Source organism: Oncorhynchus gorbuscha, linkage group LG06, assembly GCF_021184085.1.
Source record: "Oncorhynchus gorbuscha isolate QuinsamMale2020 ecotype Even-year linkage group LG06, OgorEven_v1.0, whole genome shotgun sequence".
NCBI lineage: Eukaryota > Metazoa > Chordata > Actinopteri > Salmoniformes > Salmonidae > Oncorhynchus > Oncorhynchus gorbuscha.
Genome location: NC_060178.1, coordinates 57,659,660 through 57,682,981, shown reverse-complemented (window position 1 = coordinate 57,682,981; position 23,322 = coordinate 57,659,660). Strand labels below are relative to the sequence as shown.

At 44.5% G+C, this 23,322-nt stretch overlaps 1 protein-coding gene across 2 annotated transcripts in view; it reads left to right on the top strand.

Annotated features, from left to right (window-relative positions):
* The window catches only part of LOC124038145 (adhesion G protein-coupled receptor A3-like), a 304,056-nt gene that overhangs the window by 224,671 nt on the left and 56,063 nt on the right, over window positions 1–23,322 (top strand). For both annotated transcript variants that reach the window (XM_046353649.1, XM_046353648.1), the window contains exon 15: window positions 22,384–22,511. In XM_046353649.1, coding sequence (XP_046209605.1) covers window positions 22,384–22,511 — 128 coding nt within the window. The remainder of the gene's footprint in view (window positions 1–22,383; window positions 22,512–23,322) is intronic.

Here is a 23,322-nt window from a genome sequence, read left to right as displayed (position 1 = left end):
AATTGTCAGAGTTAAAGTATAAATAATGTCAAATTCCGTATATTAAACTAGACTGCACAATTCCTTTTATTAGCGTTAGCCAGGGGCACACTCCAACATAATTTACAAAGTATTTGACTTTAGTGAGTCGGCCAGATCAGAGGCAGTAGGGATGTTCTCTTGATAACTGTGGGAATTGGACAATCTTCCTGTCAGAATGTAACACGTACCTTTGGGTGTCAAGGAAAATGTATTGCGTAAAAAGTATCATGAATGTAGTGAAGTAAAAGTAGCCAAAATTAGTAAAGTAATGTACATATACCACAAAACGATTTGAGTAATTTCAAGTATTTTTACACCGCTGCCCAAATGCCTTCACACCAGTACATTAGCATACTTTATATACTGTTACACATGCACTTATCACATGTATGGAATACTAAGTTAAGGTCAATCAACTGGAGTTGAAACCCGAGTGAGGTGCACATGTACAGTACATAAAGATATTTGTGGTGGAGACTTGATATGATCACATGATTTTGCTGCGGTACAGTGGGGCAAAAAATTATTTAGTCAGCCACCAATTGTGCAAGTTCTCCAACTTAAAAAGATGAGGCCTGTAATTTTCATCATAGGTACACTTCAACTATGACAGACAAAATGAGAAAAATAAATCCAGAAAATCACATTGTAGGATTTTAATGAATTTATTTGCAAATTATGGTGGAAAATAAGTATTTGGTCACCTACAAAAAAGCAAGATTTCTGGCTCTGACAGACCTGTAACTTCTTTAAGAGGCTCCTCTGTCCTCCACTCGTTACCTGTATTAATGGCACCTGTTTGAACTTGTTATCAGTATAAAAGACACTTGTCCACAACCTCAAACAGTCACACTCCAAACTCCACTATGGCCAAGACCAAAGAGCTGTCAAAGGACACCAGAAACAAAATTGTAGATCTGCACCAGGCTGGGAAGACTGAATCTGCAATAGGTAAGCAGCTTGGTTTGAAGAAATCAACTGTGGGAGCAATTATTAGGAAATGGAAGACATACAAGACCACTGATAATCTCCCTCGATCTGGGGCTCCACGCAAAATCTCACCCCGTGGGGTCAAAATGATGACAACGGTGAGCAAAAATCCCAGAACCACACGGGGGGACCTAGTGAATGACCTGCAGAGAGCTGGGACCAAAGTAACAAAGCCTACCATCAGTAACACACTACACCGCCAGGGACCCAAATCCTGCAGTGCCAGACGTGTCCCCCTGCTTAAGCCAGTACATGTCCAGGCCTGTCTGAAGTTTGCTAGAGAGTATTTGGATGATCCAGAAGAAGATTGGGAGAATGTCATATGGTCAGATGAAACCGAAATATTACTTTTTGGTAAAAACTCAACTCGTCGTGTTTGGAGGACAAAGAATGCTGAGTTGCATCCAAAGAACACCATACCTACTGTGAAGCATGGGGGTGGAAACATCATGCTTTGGGGCTGTTTTTCTGCAAAGGGACCAGGACGACGGATCCGTGTAAAGGAAAGAATGAATGGAGCCATGTATCGTGAGATTTTGAGTGAAAACCTTCCAACAGCAAGGGCATTGAAGATGAAACGTGGCTGGGTCTTTCAGCATGACAATGATCCCAAACACACCGCCCGGGCAACGAAGGAGTGGCTTCGTAAGAAGCATTTCAAGGTCCTGGAGTGGCCTAGCCAGTCTCCAGATCTCAACCCCATAGAAAATCTTTGGAGGGAGTTGAAAGTCCGTGTTGCCCAGCAACAGCCCCAAAACATCACTGCTCTAGAGGAGATCTGCATGGAGAAAAGGGCCAAAATACCAGCAACAGTGTGTGAAAACCTTGTGAAGACTTACAGAAAACGTTTGACCTCTGTCATTGCCAACAAAGGGTATACAACAAAGTATTGAGATCAACTTTTGTTATTTTACACCATAATTTGCAAATAAATTCATTAAAAATCCTACAATGTGATTCTCTGGATTTTTTTCTCTCATTTTGTCTGTCATAGTTGAAGTGTACCTATGATGAAAATTACAGGCCTCTCATCTTTTTAAGTGGGAGAACTTGCACAATTGGTGACTGACTAAATACTTTTTTGCCCCACTGTACCGCAACAAAATCATGTGATCATATCAAGTGTCCACCACAAATATCTGTATGTCACAAAATCATGTTACGACCACACACACATCTCAATATTTCCCGAAGTGGATGGTCTCTACAGAAGTTGTAAACAGTACAGCCAGATGGTTACTTGCATAGTAGCAATATCAGAAATAGGCAGTGTCAATATAAATAACATACTGATATTGTGTAACGATATCAGTGATAGACGAGGTAGTTCTATGCATACAATTAGGGGTAAAGTGGCTGAACAGCAGGAGACTTTTTGTTGTTGTTGAAATAGTAGCAGCAACATGTGTTAGGAGGGAGTCATGTGAATAGAGGCACTGCAGATAGTGCTGATGACTGGTCCGTCCACACCCCGCATGAACAAGGGAATCTATATTCGGAGAGCCTGTTTCTGTCCTGCCCTTGACTTTGGTGCAGGACATGTGACATCCATACCCTCTGTCGCAAAACTCCCTGAGCTTGTCAAATATAGTTTGTCCAGCTATGTCCAGTCCAGGTGGTGCTTTCACAGGCAGACCATCTATGGGAGGACGGATGCGCAGCAGCTGAAACCTGGTCCCGACAGTCCGATAATGCCTTGGCGACAACACAAGGCTCAAGAGCATTGAAGCTGTAAAACGGAGAAGAGAAAAAATCTGACATTTACAACCCTGCACAACATCAATACACCTCCGAAAGTTTAGATAAGAATAACCTCATACAGTGAAAATTAGCTATCTGAAGTGCTGGTACTGCTTGATCTGTGGCAGCGGCCTGAAGTAGAGTCAGGTGTAGTTGCCAGCCATAGCTTTCCACCAGCACCGTACCATCCTCCAGTCCAACCAGCTGTGTGATGTTGACCCGTCACAGTGCTGTCCTTCACAACACCTGAAATCTCAGACAAAAGTGTTCACTCTGGTCTTTCTGAAGCGCTGCTTAAATGAGGCCGAAGCACCGGTCGGTGGCAAACTTGTGATTAGAAAGTGAAGGTCCAGATTGTGGTGGAGCTTGTGTATGTATACCAGAGCACAAACTTGTTCTTGTTTTGGCCACTGCAGTTATCACAATTCAGGTCCACACGTAGCAAGTAGCTACATATTTGCAGTTCTCCATGGCTAAAGTTAGATATTTTCACAAGAACTGTGTAGGCATTACGAGCAGCTCATTTTATAGACACAAGTTGCAACACCGTAGAACAATTTAATTTAATTTTTTATTTCACCTTTATTTAACCAGGTAGGCTAGTTGAGAACAAGTTCTCATTTGCAACTGCGACCTGGCCAAGATAAAGCATAGCAGTGTGAACAGACAACACAGAGTTGCACATGGAGTAAACAATTAACAAGTCAATAACACAGTAGAAAAAAAGAGAGTCTATATACATTGTGTGCAAAAGGCATGAGGAAGTAGGCGAATAATTACAATTTTGCAGATTAACACTGGATTGATAAATGATCAGATCAAATCAAATCAAATCAAATTTATTTATATAGCCCTTCGTACATCAGCTGATATCTCAAAGTGCTGTACAGAAACCCAGCCTAAAACCCCAAACAGCAAACAATGCAGGTGTAAAAGCACGGTGGCTAGGAAAAACTCCCTAGAAAGGCCAAAACCTAGGAAGAAACCTAGAGAGGAACCGGGCTATGTGGGGTGGCCAGTCCTCTTCTGGCTGTGCCGGGTAGAGATTATAACAGAACATGACCAAGATGTTCAAATGTTCATAAATGACCAGCATGGTCAAATAATAATAAGGCAGAACAGTTGAAACTGGAGCAGCAGCACAGTCAGATGGACTGGGGACAGCAAGGAGCCATCATGTCAGGTAGTCCTGGGGCACGGTCCTAGGGCTCAGGTCCTCCGAGAGAGAGAAAGAAAGAGAGAATTAGAGAGAGCATATGTGGGGTGGCCAGTCCTCTTCTGGCTGTGCCAGGTGGAGATTATAACAGAACGTGGCCAAGATGTTCAAATGTTCATAAATGACCAGCATGGTTGAATAATAGTAAGGCAGAACAGTTGAAACTGGAGCAGGAGCATGGCCAGGTGGACTGGGGACAGCAAGGAGTCCTCATGTCAGGTAGTCCTGGGACATGGTCCTAGGGCCCAGGCCAGTTGAAACTGGAGCAGCAGCATGGCCAGGTGGACTGGGGACAGCAAGGAGTCATCATGTCAGGTAGTCCTGGGGCATGGTTCTAGGGCTCAGGTCCTCCGAGAGAGAGAAAGAAAGAGAGAAGGAGAGAATTAGAGAACGCACACTTAGATTTACACAGGACACCGAATAGGACAGGAGAAGTTCCAGATAAACAAACTGACCCTAGCCCCCGACACATAAACTACTGCAGCATAAATACTGGAGGCTGAGACAGGAGGGGTCAGGAGACACTGTGGCCCCATCCGAGGACACCCCGGACAGGGCCAAACAGGAAGGATATAACCCCACCCACTTTGCCAAAGCACAGCCCCCACACCACTAGAGGGAAATCTTCAACCACCAACTTACCATCCTGAGACAAGGCCGAGTATAGCCCACAAAGATCTCCGACACGGTACAACCCAAGGGGTGGGGGGAACCCAGACAGGCCGACCACAACAGTGAATCAACCCACCCAGGTGACGCATCCCCCCCAGGGACGGCACGAGAGAGCCCCAGCAAGCCAGTGACTCAGCCCCGTAACAGGGTTAGAGGCAGAGAATCCCAGTGGAAAAAGGGGAACCGGCCAGGCAGAGACAGCAAGGGCGGTTCGTTGCTCCAGAGCCTTTCCGTTCACCTTCCCACTCCTGGGCCAGACTACACTCAATCATATGACCCACTGAAGAGATGAGTCTTCAGTAAAGACTTAAAGGTTGAGACCGAGTTTGCGTCTCTGACATGGGTAGGCAGACCGTTCCATAAAAATGGAGCTCTATAGGAGAAAGCCCTGCCTCCAGCTGTTTGCTTAGAAATTCTAGGGACAATTAGGAGGCCTGCGTCTTGTGACCGTAGCGTACGTATAGGTATGTACGGCAGGACCAAATCAGAGATAGGTAGGTAGGAGCAAGCCCATGTAATGCTTTGTAGGTTAGCAGTAAAACCTTGAAATCAGCCCTTGCTTTGACAGGAAGCCAGTGTAGAGAGGCTAGCACTGGAGTAATATGATCAAATTTTTTGGTTCTAGTCAGGATTCTAGCAGCCGTATTTAGCACTAACTGAAGTTTATTTAGTGCTTTATCCGGGTAGCCGGAAAATAGAGCATTGCAGTAGTCTAACCTAGAAGTGACAAAAGCATGGATTAATTTTTCTGCATCATTTTTGGACAGAAAGTTTCTGATTTTTGCAATGTTACGTAGATGGAAAAAAGCTGTCCTCGAAATGGTCTTGATATGTTCTTCAAAAGAGAGATCAGGGTCCAGAGTAACGCCGAGGTCCTTCACAGTTTTATTTGAGACGACTGTACAACCATTAAGATTAATTGTCAGATTCAACAGAAGATCTCTTTGTTTCTTGGGACCTAGAACAAGCATCTCTGTTTTGTCCGAGTTTAATAGTAGAAAGTTTGCAGCCATCCACTTCCTTATGTCTGAAACACATGCTTCTAGCGAGGGCAATTTTGGTGCTTCACCATGTTTCATTGAAATGTACAGCTGTGTGTCATCCACATAGCAGTGAAAGTTTACATTATGTTTTCGAATAACATCCCCAAGAGGTAAAATATATAGTGAAAACAATAGTGGTCCTAAAACAGAACCTTGAGGAACACCGAAATGTACAGTTGATTTGTCAGAGGACAAACCATTCACAGAGACAAACTGATATCTTTCCGACAGATAAGACCTAAACCAGGCCAGAACATGTCCGTGTAGACCAATTTGGGTTTCCAATCTCTCCAAAAGAATGTGGTGATCGATGGTATCAAAAGCAGCACTAAGGTCTAGGAGCACGAGGACAGATGCAGAGCCTCGGTCCGATGGTCATGTACAGGTAGAGACAGGTAGAGATATTGGTGTGCAAAAGAGCAGAAAAGTAAATTAATATAAACAGTATGGGGATGAGGTAGGTAAAATTGGGTGGGCTATTTACCGATAGACTATGTACAGCTGCAGCGATCGGTTAGCTGCTCAGATAGCAGATGTTTGAAGTTGGTGAGGGAGATAAAAGTCTCCAACTTCAGCAATTTTTGCAATTCGTTCCAGTCACAGTCAATCCAAACTCATCTCTCGGCATGTCGAATTGCTATGCTTTATCTTGGCCAGGTCGCAGTTGCAAATGAGAACTTGTTCTCAACTAGCCTACCTGGTTAAATAAAGGTTAAATAAAAATAAAATGTCCAGGCCACTCATTATCTCATCCAATCATGGCTAGCGGGAAGGTTGCTGTCTTTCACTGCTTAACCAACTTGGCTCTTAATTGAATAATTGTATTCGTATTTACAGATTACATACACGTTTGATATTAAGGTACATGAAAGTTCACATGTTCGAGAAGGCATTTCTGCCCCAAAAAAGCTTGTTGAATAAAAAACAAATGTACGTTCAAAAGGCTCTCCTGTGAAGTCGTGACTTGCGACATACGCCTAGTTTCCCGAATGGGTCACATATTTAATAGCTTCCTGTGTGTTTATGCTTGAGACTCACCGTTTATTGTAATGGCTGCAGCTCAAAATCCTCTTTCAGGCCGATATAGTTTCCCTTTTTTCTACACATGAGAGGATCCGGACAAGGACCGGACTGTAAAAATGTGCATAGGGGGTCAAATGTACCACAAATAATGTGACCAAACATGGGTCAAAATATTTCTTATATCTCTCAGATACAGACACTTCAAAACCTTATTCCTTATGATTCAGTTTTTGTGTTAACAAATGTGTTATTCAATGTGTTTCTATGGGTAATAGCAGTTGCATCATTTTTTAAATGTATATATATTTATTTTTTACACCTTTTTACACAGGGGTCCTAAAATTCTATATCAAATAGATCAATTACCAATTTTATGACCATCTTTAAACAATTCCATATGTTAGCTTAGTAGATATTGCAATCTAAGGTCTTAGACCTACAGGGTTTAATGAATGTTGCATGTCTAGGGAGTTTGACTAGCCTGCTCCCCTGAGTGTTATTGGGTGGCTGTAGATGGGTTTGATTTGTACACTCTCTAGTTCGGTTCCAGCACGGCAGCCCAAGTATGATAAAGCATGGTGCTGGATGGAGTCAGGAGCCCTCAGGCAGTCCACCAAGGGATTTTAGTGTGTGTGTGTGAGAGCCTCTGTATCTCTGTCGTATGCATGTGAGGGAAAGAGAGCAAGGAAGCGCTATTGAGCGCATGCGCTACAATTAGACAATTTGACCATAATCCCTAAATCTTTATGAAAATAAATATTGGCATACAGAGGTGAGTGATTCCAGCAACATCATAGCACAGCACCTCCCAGACCCAACCGACTCGTAATCTCTCAATGTAACTGGGATTTTATGAGATCATGGATTGGATTGGGCCAGGTTTAATTGACACTAGTAATCTGATTTTGAGGATGTTGGGGGAGAACGCGGGCCGCGTGGATTAAACGTGTAGCAACAACACAGGCACGGGATAAAGAGGCTGTTTGGCTGCAGAGGGGAGAGGGACAACGGGGCGTGTTTAGACGGAGCATGGCAGCTAATCCAGAATAGGCTCAGCCGGCTTGGGCACAGTAATATTGCGGCTCAGTCTGTAATGAATTGTGCTGTCATGGCACCGCTAAACGCAGTAATAAAGTCCACACAGGCAGTGCTCACTGTGATGTAATAAGATTGTAATAATGATAATGACTGTGAGTGGTCTGGATGGAGGTATCATATTGGAGGCTGGCTGGCTGCTGTCCTCGTCTGAGTAGGGCTGGGTTGGGAAGAATATGAGAGGAATGGGAATTGTTCAGAGCCTGGTGCTAAAAATTATTGCGATAATCACTCATTATCACTGCTATATAAACAAATGGGATATACGGGCTTGTTTTAATGTCCCTACAGGCAAAGTATGATGATTGGATATTGCATGATATATGTTGTGCTACTAGAGACAACACCAGCGATGATAATGATGAAAGGATGTTTTGCAATTGAGAGAATATGCAATGGGAGCAATTGGTTGGAAGATCATGTTGATGCCAGACACAGTCTGTCAGTATTTGGCATCAATCACCCAGCAGTCTTTATTTCTCTGTACTCAGTATTAGAGGCAGGGTTTGTGTCTGTCTGTCTCTCCCTGGAGTATAAACACTGGGACTGGCAACACTACAAACTATTTGTTCAGGGCAGGCAGTCAGACACCCTGCAGCTTGCTTCGCCATTTTTTCCTCCGGTAGCTTCGGTCTGGTGAAAGTGACGTCTCCGTCCAACCCCACTCCTCCATATTCCCCCTCTTTAACCCCCCCAACCCAGGACACCTTTTTCCTCTCCTATCTTCCTCCAAACCATGCTCTATTCTCTCTTTTTCATCTCCCTTGATTTTAATTTGCTTGACCATTTAAAATACATTCAAATTGTACACCCCCCGGGAACAGATACATATACCAAACATGTTGAGGATCTGAACACAAAGTCAAAGACTTGTTTCCATTGTGGTCCTCTAGGCAAGGGCAGCAGGGCATAACAAGTGACATGGGCACTTATATGTATATGGGGTCATCTGCAGCTATTTGTTGAGTGAGATGAGACTTTGCGAAGGTCCCTTGCCATATATATATATAAACTGAAAAGCTGAAATGTCATGAGTCAATAAGTATTCAACTCCTTTGTTTTGGCAAGCCTAAATAAGTTCAGGAGGAAACATTTGATTTAACAAGTCACATAATAAAATCATGTGCAAGAAAATAATTTTCCTCGTCCTGAAAATGTTACTAAGAGAATCCCCAGAGACTCGAGGGCAGACTTCATCCTAAAAGCGAACAAGGAAATTAAAGGAGACCTTCTGTTCTACACGGATGATCTTAATGCTTGGCACACAGCTCTCCACAAGACCAACAATGACCTTCAAATGTCAGAAAACAAAATAATGAGGCAAACCCGCAAATATAGCATTAATATTTTTAATAACTGCACAGTGATGGTTCAAGGTTCAGAGGCCAGTCTGGATCAATTTGTTCGCTACCTCGACCAAATCAAACCTATCATTGCTGTCCACTACCTACAACAGCCTCCACTCCCTCTGTGCCCCAGTATGTAGTCCCCAGCATCCCTCTCCCTCCTTCGCCTGCAGCAGACACAGCCCTGAGCATGCCTCTCTCACACGTGACACCTGCAGTACCACAGCGTCTTACAGAGGAAAGGATCAGCCTGGTGCATCAGCATAGGGATGAGATCTGGGAGCTGCAGTGTGCAATGAAAAATGTTTACGTTTGCAGACTTAGAGAGGAACTGTCCGGCACAGTCAACACCAGCCAGATGCAGGACCTGCAGAAGGCAGGAATTTGTCAGCCACCACCATCCACTCTACAAATATTACCGCAAAAACCCAGGACCAAGCCAACAGCTGAATCGGAACCCACAAATCAGACTCTCCTTTAGACCTGCATCTGTTGTCCCTTCACAGAGACTGGAGAACAGCCAGGAACACTGCCCCCCCCCACCCTCTTCAATTCCCCCTAAACCCTTCCTCCCATGCTACCGGACCCGGCCCATCTTAGTACTGCTCCACCACTTCTCTCCCAGGAACTTCATGCAGATACACTGTGCTATGCCCAAGCCGTACGCCGTACGTTAAAGAGGCCCCACACAGAGTTTGGGGCATCGCCTGCCACACTGCCCTCCATACCGCCCTCTTCAATTCCCCCTAAACCCTCCCTCCCATGCTACCAGACCCGGCCCACTTCAGTACAGCTCAACCCGGCCCGCCTCATAATAGCACAGCTCGACCAGACCCGGCCCATCACAGCTCTACCAGACCAGGCCCATCTCAACTCAACCCAGCTCGACCACTTCCGTAGGGTCCGGCAAAACAAACACAAAACATCTGCCTATATATGCAGAGAGTTTGGAGCTTCCCCAGCCACATTGCCCTCCACACCACTCTTCTCAATTCCCCCCCCCCACAACCTCCCTCCAAGGCTTGTTTTGATTACCCTCCCCACTCCCATCCCCAGGACAGGCCTGCAACGCTCCTACTCTCCATGGCAGCCCTAACCCTGCTACAGGAGCCACAACAAAACCTCCTGTGCACACGAAGAAAGGAGCATTGGCAACCACCCTGGTCCCTTACAGCAGCTCCACTCCTTTGGAAGGAACTTCACCAGGGTGGACTGAGCTCTGCCAAGACTGCTCTCCCAGTTCTCACCCCTGCATCCAGTGACTTGGGGGAGGTGTGTCAAATGCTCAGTCTGCTCTACTCTCACGTGGTTGGCAAGGGACCTTGTCAAAGTCTCATCTCACTCAACAAATAGCTGCAGATGACCCTATGCCTGTTCGCTGTTATGGGAATGAGCTTAATAACCCCTCTGACTTTACATCTCGTAGGGGGCTTGGACTAATGCACCTAAATGTGCAAAGTATGATTTAAAAAATGGACACAATTTACTTTTGGGTACAGGACTTGTGTTCTGACATTCTGGTTCTCCCGGACACGTGGTTCTGTCTCTGATAAAGACATCAGAGTAAATTATTATTACATATTTAGATGTGACAGATTACGGAAAGGGGTGCCAATATATGTCAAATTGAATTTCATGGAATCCCAATCTTTCAATATTTCTGTTCCCAAGAGTTTTAAGCTCCTGGTTGAAGATGTCCATAAACCAGAATACACATATATTTGTTGCTGGGATTTACTGCCATGGCAGATGCTATTGATGCTATATATGAGTGTTCAACACCTTTTGATTTTAATGGGACTCAACTGATCTCAAAACCCACACGGATAACGACTGCCTCGCCTGGTTCACCAACTACTTCTCAGAAAGAGTTCAATGTGTCAAATCGGAGGGCCTGTTGTCCGGGCCTCTGGCAGTCTCTATGGATGTGCCACGGAGTTCAATTCTCGCGTCGAATCTTTTCTCTGTATACATCAATGATGTTGCTCTTGCTGCTGGTGATTCTCTGATCCACCTCTACGCAGATGACACCATTCTGTATACTGCTGGCCCTTTAGACACTGTGTTAACAAACCTCCAGACGAGCTTCAATGCCATACAACTCTCCTTCCGTGGCCTCTAACTGCACTTAAACGCAAGTAAAACTAAATGCATGCTCTTCAACCGATCGCTGCCCGCGTCTACCGCCCATCCAGCATCAATACTCTGGACGGTTCTGACTTAGAATATTTGAACAACTACAAATACCTAGGTGTCTGGTTAAACTGTAAACTCTTCTTCCAGACTCACATCCAATCCAAAATTAAATCTAGAATTGGCTTCCTATTTCGCAACAAAGCATCCTTCACTCATGCTGCCAAACATACCCTCGTAAAACTGACTATCCTGCCGATCCTTGACTTCGGCGATGTCATTTACAAAATAGCCTCCAACACTCTACACAGCAAATTGGTTGCAGACTATCACAGGGCCATCCATTTTGTCACCAAAGCCCCATATACTACCCACCACTGCGACCTGTATGCTCTCTCGTCGGCTGCCCCTCGCTTCATATTCGTCACCAAACCCACTGGCTCCAGGTCATCTGTAAGTCTTTGCTAGGTAAAGCCCCACCTTATCTCAGCTCACTGGTCACCATAGCAGCACCTACCTGTAGCACGCGCTCCAGCAGGTATATTTCACTGGTCACCCCCAAAGCCAATTCCTACTTTGGCCGCCTTTACTTCCAGTTCTCTGCTGCCAATGACTGGAACGAATTTCAAAAAACACTGAAACTGGAAACCCATATCTCCTTCACTAACTTTGAGCACCAGATGTCAGAGCAGTTCACAGATCACTGCACCTGTACATAGCCCATCTGTACATAGCCCATACAACTCAACTACCTCATCCCCACACTGTTATTTTTGTTGTTGTTGCTTCTTTGCACCCTTAGTATCTCTACTTGCACATTCATCTTCTGCATATCTATCACTCCAGTGTTTAATTGCTAAATTGTCATTATTTTGCCACTATGACCTATTTATTGCCTTACCTCCCTTATCTTACCTCATTTGCACACACTGTATATTGGCCTTTTATCTATTGTGTTATTGACTGTATGTTTGTTTATTCCATGTGTAACTCGGTGTTGTTTGTGTCGCACTGCTTTGCTTTATCTTGGCCAGGTCGCAGTTGTAAATGAGAACTTGTTCTAGCCTACCTGGTTAAATAAAGGTGAAATAAAAAATAAATGTGAAAAACCCTGTTGACTGAATTACTTGAGTGATTTTATTCTTACTAATACCCCCGTAAATATTTGTCTAGTGGAGTATTTGCATATGATCTCAGTGATCATTGTCCCATAGTATGTATTATTACATTTTTACATGACATGTTCTACTCTGAAAATCTCTCCAAATGTATGCCTCTGGCAGATAAACACACCCTTTTAAACAATTCAGAGTCAAAGATGGATCGAACCCTTGGTTTTCTTCAGAATTATCTGAGCTCATTCGGAGGAGAAATCAGGCCTGGGCCAAAGCAAGGAAAACTGACTCTGTAGTGGACTGTCAATCTTTCAGACAGTTGAGAAACAGATGTACTAAGAAAGCTAAACAGACGTATTAAGAAAGCTAAATCAAGCTACCTTTGAAGCTCTGACTCTGCTGGTGGTACTTCAACATTTGGGAAAACAGTAAATGCACTGAAGTGTACAAATTCTTCTTCCCTGCCTAAGCAAGTTCTATCTGACTCTGGCGTTATAACTTAGATGAAATGGCATAAGTGATGCTTTTAATCATACTTTGATCTCTGCAGGCATTTCTTTTCAGAGAAACGGTGGTGTAGTTGTGTAACTGTTTTGACTTGAGGTTATTATTTATAGGGGTGCCAGGTAGGTTGTGCCTACCAGAGAAAACATTGGTTTCTCCTTTTGGTTTGGGAGGGAATGAGTCCCACACCAATACAAAGGACTTATGTAAAAGTCAGGATGTAAATAAACTTTTCATAAACCCTTAAAACATTGGAAAGAACTTCAAAAACAACTGTATTCTTTTGCGTGGGTTGTATTACCAACAAATGATTACACACACATATAATAATATAACACCTCTGTAATGATCTTCGTCTGTTGTTTGTTATTATATTATAGTTTGTAGAAAGTCAGACCGAAATGCAGCGTGTAGGTTACTCATGACATTTAATGAAGAAAATGCTGTACATGAAATAACTGAGAATACAAAACAACAAACGAGAAACTAATACAGCCTATCTGGTGACTAACACTAAGACAGGTACAATCACCCACGAAATACAACGCGCACTCAAGCTACCTAAATACGGTTCCCAATCCGAGACAACTAGAATCAGCTGACTCCAATTAGGAATCGCCTCAGGCAGCCAAGCCTAACTAGACACACCCCTAATAATACACACTCCCAATTAATACAAACCCAATACGAAATAACAACATATAAACCCATGTCACACCCTGGCCTACCCAAACATATAACAAAAACACAAGATACAATGACCAAGGCGTGACAGAACCCCCCCCTAAGGTGCGGACTCCGGGACGCACCTCAAGAGCATAGGGAGGGTCCGGGTGGGCGTCTGTCCATGGTGGCGGTTCTGGCTCGGGACGTGGACCCCACTCCATAAATGTCCTAGTTCCTCCCCTTCGCGTCCTAGGATAATCCACCTTCTCCGCCGACCATGGCCTAATAGTCCTCACCCTGATCCCCACATAACTGAGGGGCAGCTCGGGACAGAGGGGCAGCTCGGGACAGAGGGGCAGCTCGGGACAGAGGGGCAACTCGGGACAGAGGGGCAACTCGGGACAGAGGGGCAACTCGGGACAGAGGGGCAACTCAGGATAGAGGGGCAACTCAGGATAGAGGGGCAACTCAGGACAGCGGGGCAGCCCGGGACAGAGGGGCAGCCCGGGACAGAGGGGCAGCCCGGGACCGAAGCAGCCCGGTACTGAGGGGAAGCCCGGTACTGAGGGGAAGCCCGGTACTGAGGGGAAGCCCGGTACTGAGAGGAAGCTCGGTACTGAGAGGAAGCTCGGTACTGAAAGGGAGCCCAGTACAGAGAGGGAGCCTAGTACTGAGAGGAAGCTCAGTACTGAGAGGAAGCTCAGGCAGGTAGTAGGCTCCGGTAAATCCTGGCTGGCTGGTGGACCTGGATGATTAAGGTTGTCTGGCCGATCTAGAAGATCTTGGCAGACTGGCACTTCTGGCGGATCCTGGCAGACTGGCACTTCTGGTGGATCCTGGCAGACTGGTGACGCTGGGCCGACAGGAGACTCCGGCAGCACAGGAGAGGAGAAAGGCTCTGGCTGAGCTGAACAGGCGGGAGACTCCAACAGTGCAGGAGAGGAGAAAAGCTCTGGCTGCGCTGAACAGGCGAGGCGCACTGGACGCGCTGGGCCGACTGGTAGCACTGGTGGCGCTGGACAGACAGGAGACTCCGGCAGCGCCGGAGAGGAGAAAGGCTCTGGCTGCGCTAAACAGGCTGGAGACTCCGATAGCAAAGGAGGGGAGAAAAGCACTGGCTGTGCTGAACAGGCGATGCGCACTGGACGCGCTGGGCCGACTGGGAGCACTGGTGGCGCTGGACAGACAGGAGACTCCGGCAGCGCAGGAGAGGAGAAAAGCTCTGGCTGCGCTAAACAGGCGAGGTGCACTGGAGGCCTGGTGCGTGGTGCTGGAACTGGTGGTACTGGCACGAGGACACGCACAGGAAGCCTGGTGCGGGGAGCTGCTACCGGAGGACTGGTGTGTAGAGGTGGCTCTGGATAGACCGGACCGTGCAGGCGCACTGGAGCTCTAGAGCACCGAGCCTGCCCAAGCTTACCTGGCTCGATGCCCACTCTAGCCCGGCGAATAGGAAGGGCTGGTATGTGTCGCAGCTGGCTCTGCACCCGCACTGGAAACACCGTGCGCTCCATAGCATAACACGGTGCCTGCCCGGTCTCTCTAGCCCAACGGTGAGCACAGGGAGTATGCGCAGGTTTCTACCTACCTGGCATAACTATTCTCCCTTTTAGCCCCCCCCCAATATTTTTTTGGGGGTGACTTTCCGGTTTCCAACCGCGTCGCCGTGCTGCCTCCTCATACATACGCCTCTCCGCTTTAGCTGTCTCTATTTCCTCCTTGGGACGGCGATATTCTCCCGGCTGCTCCCAGGGTCCTTGACCGTCTAATTCCTCCTCCCATGTCCAAATCTCCAAATGATGCATTCTCTCCCATTGCAACTGCTCTTCACGATTAACAGGGAGAGTAGGCTCAGGTCTGTTTCCTGACTCAGCCACTCTCTCTCTGCGCTTTCCCCTGTTACCTTCAGTTTTCGCTCTGTATAGCAATGCTTTCCTTCTCGATTCCATCCGTGTATAGCCCTCTTCGCATTGCTGTAGGGAATCCCAGGCGGGCTCTTGCACTCGCTCTGGGTCGGCTGCCCACCTGTCGATTTCTTCCCACGTCGTATAATCCCTGCTTCTGCCGTCCATATCGTCCTCCTTTAGCTCCTGCCAGTTCACACGCTGCTCGGTCTGTGAATCGTGGTGGGTGATTCTGTAATGATGTTCGTCTGTTTTGTTGGTTGAGTGTATTTTGTTGTATTTTGGGTTACACGCTGACCGGTTATATTTCTGTTCATTTGTGTTTTCACTTTGTACATGTTGTGTTTCGGGACATTAAAGCGTGTTGTTTTTCCCACATCTTTGCTTTCTGCGCCTGACTCCACACCTCTTCACTCATAATTGTGACAACCACGAGTTCTGGTTCATCCAGAAAAGTCCTGTACCTCGGGCCTAAAAAGAGTCCAGCCCGGTAAAGGAGTTCAGGGAACTCAAGGGACCTTTGTCATGCAATGTTTGTCCGTTCATTCAAGTGTAGCGTAAACCCAGGATTAATCATACAATCAATAACAATCATTTAACCACAGAAGCTTAAAGCGTATCAACTCTTACTAAGTCCTCAACTACAACTAACTACATAAATCATCACAGTATACATCACATCAAAACAAATGAAATACCGTATACAAAAAGGTTGTAATAATAATAATAATATATGCCATTTAGCAGACGCTTTTATCCAAAGCGACTTACAGTCATGTGTGCATACATTCTACGTATGGGTGGTCCCGGGAATGTTGTAGTCAGACAAGCCAATCCGCCAACTGAGAAAGGCCACGAAGAACAGAGAGGTGTAGTCCACAGACGCAAAGAGTGGATCCGATCTTGGGTAAACTCTATTAGGCTACAAAACACAAGTTTAAAGGCAACAAAACAAACGGAATAGAGAAGCATCGGGAACTGAGGGTTGAACACATCCTCATTCACGTCTCCATCACAACCCTACTTTTGCACAGCTGATGCTGGCTATTTAATTGGGAATTAAAGGGAAAGAGCCCTATTGGAAGGAGAAGCACTGAGACGGTTCAGAAAAATTCAGGGTGGTCACAGTTGACCCTGGTCAGTCAATCGACTGCTCGTTTCTCTGCCAGCCTCTAGCTAATTCGATGGTTAACCTGTCAACTTCTAGTGAATCTTTGTTTGCATTTCAACTATTTACTCTGTGATGTTCTTGATCCATTTTTGCTGCAGCTCTCTACCCACTGATTTCTAAATCATTAACCCATATTTTAACCTGATGATTATATGTGGTACTATCCCCAAGGTTTGGAAGAGATCCCATGTTCTCCCCCTTTACAAATTTGGTGACCCTTGTGACCTAAACTACCATTCAAAACATTGGGGTCACTTAGAAATGTCCTTGTTTTTGAAAGAAAAAAACTTTTTTTGTCCATTATAATAACATACAATTGATCAGAAATACAGTGTAAACATGGTTAATGTTGTAAATGACTATTGTAGCTGGAAATGGCTGATTATTTTCATGGAATATCTACATAGGCGTACAGAGGCCCATTATCAGCAACCCTGTGTTCCAATGGCATGTTGTGTTAGCTAATCCAAGTTTAGAATTTTAAACGGCTAATTGATCATTAGAAAACCCTTTTGCAATTATGTTAGCAGAGCTGAAAACTGTTGTCCTGATTGAGGAAGCAATAAAACTGGCCTTTTTTAGATGAGTTGAGTATCTGGAGCATCAGCATTTGTGGGTCGATTACAGGATCAAAATGGCCAGAAACATCTATTCTTGTTCTGAGAAATGAAGGCTATTCCATGCGAGAAATTGCCAAGAAACTGAAGATCTCGTACAACGCTGTTTACTACTCCGTTCACAGAACAGCTCAAACTGGCTCTAACCAGAATAGAAAGAGGAGTGGGATGCTCCGGTGCATTAGAGTGTCTAGTTTGAGTAAGAGACACCTCACAAGTTCTCAACTGGCAGCTTCATTAAATAGTACCCGCAAAACACCAGTCTCAACTTCAACAGTGAAGAGGCGACTCCAGGATGCTGGCCTTCTAGGCAGACTTCCTCTGTCCAGTGTCTGTGTTCTTTTGCCATTCTTATTTTTTGGCCTCTATTGGCCAGTCTAAGATATGGCTTTTTCTTTGCAACTTATTTTTTCAACTAAAAAACAAGGACATTTCTAAGTGACACCAAACTTTTGAATGGTAGTGTATATAATTATCTTCCCCTTTCTAAACTGTCTGCATGTAACTGGTTTAACAATGACTTGAAAGATAGAACTCAATGTATTTCTACTTATGATGTTAAATCAGGTTTCCTGGATATTACAAAAGGTGTCCCTCCGGGGTTGATTCTGGGTCTAGTACTTTTTAGTGTTTACATTAACAATATCGACTTGTAAATTAAGATGACGATACTGTTGTGTATGCTATTGCCCCCACGGTTGACCAGGCTCTATCTGAACTACAGTCTTCCTTCATTGTATTACAGAAAAACTTTATTGACCTTAAATTAGTACTGAATGCAGGTCCAACTAAGTATATATTGCTACCTGCACCTACCCGCCTGTCCAAAATCACTACTCTGGACGGCTCTGACTTAGAATACGTGGACAACTACAAATACTTAGGTGTCTGGTTAGACTCTAAACTCTCCTTCCAGACCCATATCAAACATCTCCAATCCAAAGTTAAATCTAGAATTGGCTTCCTATTTCACAACAAAGCATCCTTCACTCATGCTGCCAAACATACCCTTGTAAAACTGACCATCCTACCAATCCTCGACTTTGGCGATGTCATTTACAAAATAGCCTCCAATAGATTCCAATAGATTCCTTGGCAGTCCAAAATATATGGCTCAATACTCAATATTTTGGACAAAAATGGACAAATGTAGCTAAGGCTGTGAAGGCTAGCATATGTATTTATGTAGCAAGCTAAAAACACTAAGCCTAATGTTAGCTAGATAGCTAGCCAGCTGCTTAGAGGATGTCATGTCATTACAGGTGTGGGTGATACTGAATTTTCCCCTCATAACGTTTTTTTGGTGGCTACACAGCTAGAGATGCAGGTGTCATTTGGTTAGCTAGCAAGAAATGTGAATCGCTTTGCTAACTAGCTAGCAAGCTATACTGAACTCGGGAACGACTGTTATCCAGTTAGCATATCTCTCGCGTTCGCAAATTCACTATTGCGCTCTACTCACTATTGAGCTCTATAAAAATATAAATGCAACATGCAATAATTTTAAAGAATTAATTCGGCCCTAATCTATGGATTTCACATGACTAGGCAGGGGTGCAGCCATGGGTGGGCTGGGCTGGCATGGTTACACATGGTCTGCAGTTTTGAGGCCGGTTGAACGTAATGCAAAATTCTCTAAAACAACATTGGAGGTTGCTTATAGTAGAGAAATAGTAGAGAAATTAACATTAAATTCTCAGGCAACAGCTCTGTTGGATATTCCTGCAGTCAGCATGGCAATTGCACGTACCCTCAAAACTTGAGACATCTGTGGCAACGTGTTGTGTGACAAAACTGCACATTTTAGAGTGGCCTTTTATTGTCCCCAGCACAAGGTGCACCTGTGTAATTATCATGCTGTTTAATCAGCTTTTTGATGTCTTGGCAAAGGAGAAATGCTCAATGTGTGCACAAAATTTGAGAGAAATAGCTTTTTGTGCATATGGAACATTTCTGGGATCTTTTATTTTAGCTCATTAAAAATGGGACCAACACATTACATGTTGTATATTTTTGTTCAGTATAATTCCCAATCATTCTAAGAATTTATGAAAATGTGAAAATTACTATCTCTATGTGCTTGCTTGTCAGAACATTTTAAGAAAAAGTGACATTCTTCGTGGGGGTGTCAGAGGAAAGCCCATAAAATTGTCAGATACTCCAGTAACCCAAGTTATAGACTGTTTTCTCTGCTATCGCACGGCAAGTGGTACCGGAGTGCCAAGTCTAGGAACAAAAGGCTCCTCAATATTTTCTACCCCCAAGCCATACCCCCAAGCCATAAGACTGCTGAACAATTCATAAAATCGCCACCGGACAATTTAGATTGACCCCCCCCTTCTTTTTGTACACTCGCTGCTTGTTTGTTACCTGCATAGTCACTTCGCCCCCACCTACATGTACAGATTACCACAAATAGCCTGTACCCCTGCACACTGACTCGGTGCCGGTGCCCCCTGTATATACCCTCGTTATTGTTATTCTTATTGTGTTACTTTTATTATTACTTTTTATTTTATTCTACTTGGTAAGTATTTTCTTCTTCTTGAACTACACTGTTGGTTAAGGGCTTGTAAATAAGTAAAGTCTACACTTGTTGTATTCGGCGCATGTGACAAATACCATTTTATTTGATGATCAGATTTGAATGAGATTTCATGTTGCTAAAAAGCTGTCAGTTACACTTAAAGTGTTTATAGAGAAATATTATATTCTTATTTACAATAAAAATGACATAATACATTGTTACACCATTAATTTCTAGTGTGCATTTTGTGTCTGGGCAACCGAAAGACAAGCAACTCACAGAATTCCAAACATTTCGTTAATGCTCATTACTAGATGAACAATGGTCCCCTCCAAAAAAATGATGTCACGCAAATAATCAAGTCAATGTGTTCTCCGAATGGACAAAACATACGTAGCGCTCCTGGGGAGATGGATAATCAGAATGAATCTCACTCTTAATGTCACATTACTAAAGTCGCAGATGCTCATCGAGAACGTTTCAACATAGAGTTGCATCTCTCCTACATCTGTGCTACACATCTGGAAGCATATGTTGCCCTTTACAGGGCCACACACAGAGGCGTTACTGTGCTGTCACATTACAACGAGAACACACACATTATCGTGACAACTACAGTATGTGCGTCATTCTCTGGGAATGGTTTGCTTCTCTTTCAGGGCTGGGTAAACATGATTTTTCCCACGTCATATACATCAAGAAATCTGAAAGCTGGCATAGCTCGAATTGATTTGACTGCACTGTGATCATCAACTGCATGGGATAGGAGGGTTGGAGCGATGTTTTCACATCCCTTCCATCAAGACACACGGAAGCTAGCGCCATTGATTTGGCTGCACTGTGATCATCACATCAGTAGAACTGAATGGGCACCGCTGCCGAGGTATCTACAGATAGAAGATACGTGGTAGTGAACGGGGCTGTCTCCCAGGGCTGTGTGTGTTCATGGCTGTAAGTCTATTCTACACAGTTGTCCTTCTCTATCACAACTTCCCTGACCAGCCATGCAGAATCCTTTCCCTGGGCTCACCCACAGGCTTGTTCAGGGGCCTGTAGGGGCCCGTGACCTCTGCTGCCCTGTGTGCTGAGCACTAATAGGCCCAGTCAGGGGAGAGAAGAGCAGGGGAAATTTGAGGGATGGAGGGCTGTGACCAGAGGCTGATCTAGATCTCTTACAGATATGTAACAGTGTGACAGGGAGAGACGACCACTCAGAACATCACCAGTCAGTTTAATGGAGCCTGAACCGAGAGAGGCAGAGGCAGGGCAGGGCAGGGAAGGAGAGTGAGAGAAAATAGGGCTGGAGAGGAAGCTGAAGAGAGGGAGAGAGAAAAAGAGGGCAAAAGAGAGAGAGAGCGTGAGGATCTGTATGTGGAAAGATGGGGAGAGAGTGTGAGAGGGAAAGGAAAAGAGAGAGAACTGGTTGCACGTACAACTGCAAATCTCCGATTTCGTAATGGCAATGTGTAAACGACAGGACCTTTGTCTGTCCAGAGGGGTTACGATTACATAGAAGGGCAAGTTCTCAGGGTCAAAGTGTCTTATTGGACATATCACCATCACCATCCTCATCACTGAGGCTATAATGGTAACTGAGACTAGCTCTGACTCTTAGCCCCTGAGCCTTTACACCATATTCAAACATTTACCACTTGACAGCACAACTTACTATCTTCACTGAACCAATCAAAACTACTCGTCAAATGCCTTACTGGATTAAACCAGTAGCCTCCTGCTTAGAAAAATCCATATATACCCAACTAAATCTTTACACACTATCCATATTCAGTGAGCTCCATAAGTTGACACAATGCTTGTTGTTTTGGCTCTGTACTCCAGTGCTTTGGATTTGAAATGATACAATGACTATGAAGCTGCAGACGGTCAGCTATAATGTTCATGTATTTTCATCCATTGAGGGTGAACCGTTTTCTTGTACGTTGTTTGTCTACATGTTATGTGAAATATGATACCATGTCTGTTTTGTCTGACCCTGATGTATTTCCCTCTCTCTCTTTCTCTATCTCTCCCTCTCTCTCTCAATTAAATTCAAGGTATTTTAATGGCATGGGAAACTAAACATTGCCAAAGCAAGTGAAGTAGATAATTAACAAAAGTGAAATAAACTATCATAATGTACAGTAGACATTACACTCCCAGAAGTTCTTAAAGAATAAAGACATTTTGAATGTCATTATGTCTATATACAGTGTTGTAACGATGTGCGAGTTAAAGTACAAAACGGAAACTAAATAAACATAAATATGGGTTGTATTTACAATGGTGTTTGTTCTTCACTGGTTGCCCTTTTCTTGTGGCCACTTGTCTCAATTTGTCTCTCTCTCTCTCTCTCTCTCTCTCTCTCTCTCTCTCTCTCTCTCTCTCTCTCTCTCTCTCTCTCTCTCTCTCTCTCTCTCTCTCTCTCCTCTCCATTACTTCCCCCAACTGTCTCTCGTTCTCTCTCCATCTCTTCTCTCTCTCTGAATTCGATTCAAATAACTTTATTGTTATGCAGATTATGCCGAAACATTGAGTACAATTGCATAGTCGTGTACATTGTTTCTAAACAATTAATGTTTCTCTCTCTCTTTCTCATTTAGGATCTGAAGAAGGTGCTGTCTTTCCCCCCGTACCCTGGGGAGTTTCTGCACCCGGTCGTGTATGCCTGTACGGCCGTCATGTTGCTCTGCCTCTTCGCCTCCATCATCACTTATATCGTGCACCACAGGTAAAATCCCTCGGGAAACTGTGTTTGCGCGTGCGTGTGTGTGTGTTTAGGTCTTTGTTCAGAGGATTTGAAGTGAGTTCTCACCTTTAGTTGACTAACTAAGCTGAGTAAAAACCACACACATCCAGGTCATGTACCCATCACAACACACCACACACCACCTCTCCTACTTTTGAGGGTTTGTTTTTATTTTCCTCCATCATGCTTCTGAGCTGTGAGTCAGCCGCTGTGGGCCTGCATGAAGCTCTCCAGTCTGTCTGACTCAGACATCTGAAGCGATAACCCACTACCACTTGCCTCAAAGAGATGGCTCAATCTGATTTCTATAAGATCCAGACCACATCTGTCACCTCTCTCAGTAGGTCTTTCGAACCCTGAGGGCTGTGCTGTCTTTCAGTTCATCTAGTCGTCCTCTACTGATGATCCAGTGTGGTCTCCAGGCAAACCTGGATAGCTTGTTATTTTTGGGGGGCCTCATTTTCCCTTTGTTAGGCACTCACTAGATCACGAACAATGGAGTTAGTGACTGAAACTTAATGTGATCGATCATTCAGTCATTTTATACTTTCACTATGCTGAGCATAAAAGACCCCCCCCCCCAAAAAAAAGTTATTCAATGTCTCTGAAATGACAGATTAATTCAATTATACATTCTTTATGCTACTTTTGATTCTGATGGAAAGCAGATGAATAGATAGACTGTAATGGAGCATGGAGATGTATGAGCACATTTTACAGTTGGCATCAGTATGAGGCAACTCTAAGAAAGAGAGAGAAAGAAAGAGACATTGACAGGATGAAGGGCTGTAGG